A 6497-nucleotide genomic window follows, 5' to 3' on the forward strand; every position below is an offset into this window, starting at 1 on the left:
ACACGCGCTACTAAACCATTCCATTTCTTTCTATATTATATCACTTGGAACCCAAACCCGACAGGATTTGGGCACCCAAACCTTCCATAACACCCACCCCTGTGCAATACTTTGCTTTGCTTCAAGCTTGACGAGTCAACACTTCTCATTTAAATTTTTTAATGAAGTCAGAGGCCATGATTTGATTGAACGGTGACACTGCTCTCTCCTCTAATTTTATCATTCTCTCTTCTTTCATCTACTGAATTTTTCGTTGTCTTAAAACAACTTCACTTGATTAGTAAGTAATTCCCATCACAGCCCTTATTATTGTGCATGATATCCCTACAGTCTCGAAATGTTTGATCAAAGTTCTCAGCAGTGGGTGAATTCGTTAGAGATGAAAGAGGATTGGCATTGAGAGGAATATAAAGGGGAAAGAGTGGACAAAGAATGCCAATTGTACCAAAAATGAAAGTTTCTTTGTCAAAATCTCATTGCTTAACACGTGAACGAAGCTAGCTGTAGCTAGGACAAACGTATTTATTGATGGTCATCAAAACAATAAGAAGAAGAGAATGAGAAGTCCTTTCAAGGTACGAAACACACACTAGGCCTAAATAGAGCCTCCATGGCTATTAACTGTTTCCTCTTGTAATGTTGTCAAGTGAATTAGAGTTTTGCCCTGAATCTACTTTTGTTTTCCTGTACAAGCCAACGTTTGAAATAACGATACAAGGACTCGCTCGGGAAAAACCAAGACCAAAAACAGTGGGGCGTGCAAAAGAGTAGGGTATGGGCCAGAATATACAGGTGATATTGGGCCTACGGCGTAAGGTTTGTGAGGATGATCATAGCTGGAGTCACGTGTGCAGCCTCGGGAGTTGCAAACGCTATTGGGGCCATTGGAGAAGACGTGTGTTACTCCGTTAACTATGTTTCAACGACTCGCCTAGTGGCGAGTGATTCGAGGCTTTGCAGTGCTGGCGGTCTGACAGGGCGAGTGTTGGTTAAAGGGGCTTGGTCGAGTGTGGTATGAATCTCCATGTGGTTTTCGCTATAGTTTTGGATGAGATGTGACTAGACGCGATGTCATGTGGGGGACTTTTTGAATCGCAAAGAGATAATTTCATCTCGCCCAAAATATCTATCACTAAAACCACCACATTTTTCCTTGATTTGTTTTTTTTTTATATATTTTCATAAACTCAATAAATTTTTATTTTTATATTATATTTACTAATTTTTTTATTTTAAATTAAATAATTTTTTATATATAATTAGTACCTAATCTTAAAGAATATTGCAACAGTTATAAAGAATGAGTTATTAGGTATAGTAACATCTATGTGTTCCTGTAACAGTAGTACCCCTTTTTTCAGCTTCTAAGATGAACATGTGACATTACTTGTTACAGCTCCAACGTCTGATAAATTTCATAAAAGGCTTTGCAGAAGAAATGTTGAATGGTTTAGACATGATTCGATTGTATCCCAAAAACTGGCGAAAAAGGAAAATGAAAAGGCAAGGAGAGAGAGTTTTGAAGTACGGGGGTTCCCAAGGAAAGGAACAAAGCATTGCGTGGTGCCGTAGTGGGGGAAGACGTACTCCGAAAGAGTCAAAAGGGAAGATAAAACAAGAGAATGCATTGATGAACGAGAGAGAAGGCAAAATTAAAGGAGGGTTGGCGGCAGACAGCTGGAGAGGAGAATGGGCTGTCCCCATCACATGCAATCAAAACAACCAACCCACCTCTCTTCCCCCTCCGTCCTAAGTTTCAAAGCAAAATCCTTCCACTTTCACTAAGTTACAAACTACTACTAGTAGTTGTGAGTTGTAACATTTCTTTCAATTTTGGATCTTGATTGCCCTCTATCCTCTCCAAGTAGCAGACAAATACTATAAATAAATGCTAGCTGTTGGTAATGGGGTGGTACCACACAACTCTCATCTTTCTAATTTCTTTGTGAAATAAACCAAGTTACATGGTGGATTACCTTTTTTTGACCTTGAATGATGAAACAACAAACAAAAAATCCTGACTTGTCACTGTGCTGCCCTAACTAAACAAACCAGATTCTGTCCATATCTCTAGTTGTGTAGTAATGGCTGTGAAATCGTTTTCCAGGCAAACCAAACTGTGTTCAACTCTGCTGTGAGCTTATTTAAGAGAGAAATATTCAGTTTATACCTTTAATGGAATGGTTCGAATTCTTTACGCTAATCAAACACTTTTTCTCTTGTTAATGTTTGGTTAAATCATGTGGGGAAAAGTCCATCTGTTGCATACAATTGTACGTGAAGATGGTGTGTGGGAGACATGTCTCTCCAGCAAGGAACAACAGAATAAGGACGGTATGGACCTTTGGTTGTTTGATTGATCAATTTCCAAGCTACCACCGCCAAGGAAACAAAAGAAATTCAGAGCTATTAATCATTCTACCATTCTTGATTTGTAGTCAAAGATAGCAAGGCTTATGGGATTTTTCTGTGTTTTAAATTAGTAGTAGTATATACATTTTGGCATTTGAGAGCCATGTGGTTGGGACATGGGGTTTGTCCTCCCGAAGGGACCACGTGGTCCTGCCACTTTCCACCTCCTCAAACAAATAGATTCCAGAAATTAGAATACTATTATCTTTGGGGCTTGGTGAGTGTAGTGTTTTTTTCTATTATTATTTCCTCTCTTTTCATTGCTTACCAAAACTTGTCGGGACCATTCCCCTTTTCCTATTTTTAGATTGGAAAAACTTTAGACCTAAGACTGTGAGAAGAGTTGGGTGTGTCCAAACTTTGGTAAGTTTCCGCAAAGCGGAAACCGAATACTTTTGGGTCAAGCCTAGAGGCCCCATGAGCCTTTCGTAAAGTAGCAGACTAAAGATACAAGTGCTTTTGTTGTCTTTCCTGTTTTCGGAACAGAGCAAAGCCCATATAATTGGCCTATTTTAACATATTTGGGCGGACTTCGGCTATTTTACACCAGAAGCAGATGGGATCCAAAAGTAGTAGGTAGTACAGGACTCTTGTGCACCTGGTGATACGGCCTGATAAGAGCAGACTTTCAGGCCCATTTCTCCCAACTCTCTGCGCCGCTGAGAGGCGTTTCTCTATATTGTGAAAGGACTCAAGAGAGTATGGTCTACTTTTCAAATTGAGATATGCTAGTGTCTTGGAATTTAAGAAACAATATATGGAGATTGATATCTGACGTGACCCATGATTATTCATAGGTCATAAAGGTTTGGAGAGTAATGATGGGTTTTCTGTTGCTTGATTAACAACCAAGGCATCGGGGCTCAGATGGTAACTCACTAATAAGTTATAGGACTGAGGGTGTTTAACTTTTATTTCCACCATATTGGAAAATGCATATTGTCCAACTTTTATTTTGATCATACTTGAGGTACACAATAATAGGAAAGGATATGCAAACATAAATATGCAGATATTATCTCACATGTTCAGATATAATTGCATACATTATGTGAGGGAGAGTGAGAGCGAGGGAGGGAGGGGGCAGGGGTGTCCTCAATGTTTTCGACTACTAAGAACACCATCATACTGGACCCTCTCAATACTTTATACAACAACATTATTTTATTTCGTTAAAATAGAATGATTTCAACCTAGTCCTTCCCCTTCTAGCAGCTTTTCTTTGCATACAAGTTTACATATTGTAATCCAAGAGGAAACGACCAGATGTATTGGAACTTGTTTCAGCACATGTGCCTGCCACTTCAAGCACTCACAAATCACCCTTGAAAGCAAACCTGAAAAAAAAGATCGAAACATCAGTGGATTCCACACAAAACATGAAGAATAAAAACATGCTGTTGTTTTTCCAGTACCATGTTATCTTCTCAGTCATTATTTTCCTTGTTTCTTCGGCCTCTTTACCTCCACCTGCAATTTACCTTCTCCAGTTACTTGACAGCCTCCCAAAGCACACGCAACGTTTGTTACCCTGGAATCAATCCAATTCTCCGAAGTCTCATTGCCAATGGGCAGGAGTGTCTTGCTACTCCAAGAAGAGTTTTCAGGTCAGAGCCTTGAATCTATCTGGCTTTGGGCTATCTGGTATATTAAACAACTCTGTCCCTTATCTTTGTCTCCATAAGTATATGGTCTCTCTTGACCTCAGTGGCAACAGTTTCAGTGGTAACATACCTCAAATGCTGGGAAACTGTGGCCAACTCAATACCATTCTTCTCAATGATAATGGCTTTGGTGGGTCAATCCCTCATCAAATTTTCATGTCAAAGTCGCTTAGAAGGATTGACTTGGGCTATAACTCTCTATCTGGTGAAATTTCCCCTGAGGTAAGTCTTTGCACAAATTTGGAATATATTGGACTTTACAACAACTTTCTAAGTGGAGAGGTTCCAAGTGGAATGTTTTCTTTACCAAATTTGAAGTTCATCTATTTGAACACAAATAACCTCACCGGTTCATTACCTGATTTCACACCTTCATGTGGAATTTTAGATCTTTGGATTCACGAGAATGAATTTTCCGGGTCTTTACCGCATACCCTGGGAAACTGCTACAACCTTAGTACGTTTATAGCATCTTACAACAATTTTGGAGGGGTCATTCCACCAGAGACTTTTAAGGGTCTTTTGCAACTTGAAGTTCTGTATCTTGATGAAAACAATCTTGAGGGGGAAATTCCAGACACTTTCTGGAGTCTCAAAAACTTACAAGAGCTAGTTCTTTCAGGGAACAAGCTCAATGGAACAATTTCTGAGAGGATTGCTCAATGCAATCAGCTAGCGGTTATTGCTCTTTCAGGTAATAATTTGGTTGGTCGCATTCCTCAGTCAATAGCAAATCTTACAGGTTTAACTTATTTATTTATCTTTAACAACATGCTTAATGGCTCATTACCTCCTGAGCTTGGAAACTGCAGTTCACTTGTTGAACTTAGGCTTCAGCACAACTTCATTGGAGGAAGGATCCCACCAGAAATTTGCAATCTCGAAAGTCTTGAGGTCCTTTTTATGTTCAGCAATCATATTGAAGGCCGCATTCCACAAGGAATTGGTAGGATGAGCAACCTGGCGCAGTTGGCTTTGTATAACAACAGTTTGACTGGTGGAATCCCAACTCAAATTGTTCAATTAAAGAAATTGAGATTTCTATCCCTGGCTCACAATGATCTCACTGGGGAGGTGCAATTTGAGCTCAGGAAAAATTTTCCTGCTCTGGTCAGATTGGACTTATCAGGGAACCGCCTTAATGGATCAATTCCATCCGGAATATGTGCTGGCGGTAATTTTTCAGTTTTAGCCCTTGGGAACAACGGTTTCAGTGGGAGCTTTCCTACTGAAATTGGAAAATGCTCATCCCTCAAGAGGGTGGTCCTTAGAAACAATCTTTTGCAAGGGCCTATACCAGCAGATTTGGAAGAGAACTCTGGAATTTTCTTCCTGGACGTCCAAGGAAACTTGATTGAAGGAAAGATTCCCTCAGTGTTTGGTCACTGGACCAATCTTTCAATGCTTGATTTCTCACGAAATAGGCTCTCTGGCTCTATACCTTCAGAGCTTGGGAAGCTTGAGAATCTACAAATTTTAAGGGTTTCTTCTAATAGACTCACAGGGAGCATTCCCTCTGAATTGGGTCATTGCAAAAAGATTATCAAATTGGACCTTAGTGCCAATTATCTTTCAGGAAGTATTTCTTCAGAGATATTATCATTGCCAAAATTGCAGAGCCTTCTACTTCAAGAGAACAAACTCATTGGAATTATTCCTGATTGTTTTTCATCCCTTCAAAGCCTATTCGAGTTGCAGCTTGGAAGTAACATGCTTCAAGGTCCCATCCCATGCAGTTTGAGTAACCTTCACCATTTCAGTTCAGTTCTTAATTTAAGCAACAACAGGCTCTTTGGTGAAATACCTGCATGCCTCGGCAAACTAGACAAGCTACAGATTCTTGATCTCTCGAGCAACAGTTTCTATGGCGAGATACCAGCAGATATGAACAACATGATCTCCCTCTACTTTGTGAACATATCATTCAATCACCTCAAAGGAAAATTACCGTCTGCTTGGATGAGGATCATAGCTTCATATCCTGGATCTTTAATCGGAAACTCAGAACTTTGCCCGCTAGGAGATGAAGCTGGTTATTGTCGGGAACTTAGAAAAGGCAACAGCAGGGGAAGGGTGCTGGCTGGTGTAATTACTGCTGTGGTAGTCTCCGTGGCATTGCTTTGTGCAGTGATATATATATTGGTGGTTAGACTCCTGCAAAAAAAACATTCTTTTGATCAAACTCTTCTCCATGAAAGACAGTCGAGAACCGAAGATCTACCTGAGAATTTGAAAATTGAAGATATTATTCGTGCTACAGAAGGATGGAGTGACAAGTATATCATCGGAAGAGGCAAACATGGAACAGTTTACAGGGCAGAATCTTCCGACTCTAGGAACCACTGGGCTGTCAAGAAGGTGAATTTGTCCGACACAAACTTCAGACTTGAATTGAGAACTCTGGGCTTGATTAGGCATCGG

At 40.1% G+C, this 6497-nt stretch overlaps 1 protein-coding gene across 1 annotated transcript; it reads left to right on the forward strand.

Annotated features, from left to right (window-relative positions):
• Nucleotides 1–3532: 3532 nt before the first annotated feature.
• Nucleotides 3533–6497, forward strand: LOC110424240 (uncharacterized; the record flags this gene model as incomplete). Its single annotated transcript, XM_021438784.1, has 1 exon — nt 3533–6497. A coding segment is annotated over exon 1 (2706 nt), but the record flags the coding sequence as incomplete, so codon positions are not given.

This window comes from Theobroma umbraticum, unplaced genomic scaffold, assembly GCF_002168275.2.
Source record: "Theobroma umbraticum cultivar Fairchild unplaced genomic scaffold, ASM216827v3 scaffold_30.0, whole genome shotgun sequence".
In the NCBI taxonomy this organism is placed as follows: Eukaryota; Viridiplantae; Streptophyta; class Magnoliopsida; order Malvales; family Malvaceae; genus Theobroma; species Theobroma umbraticum.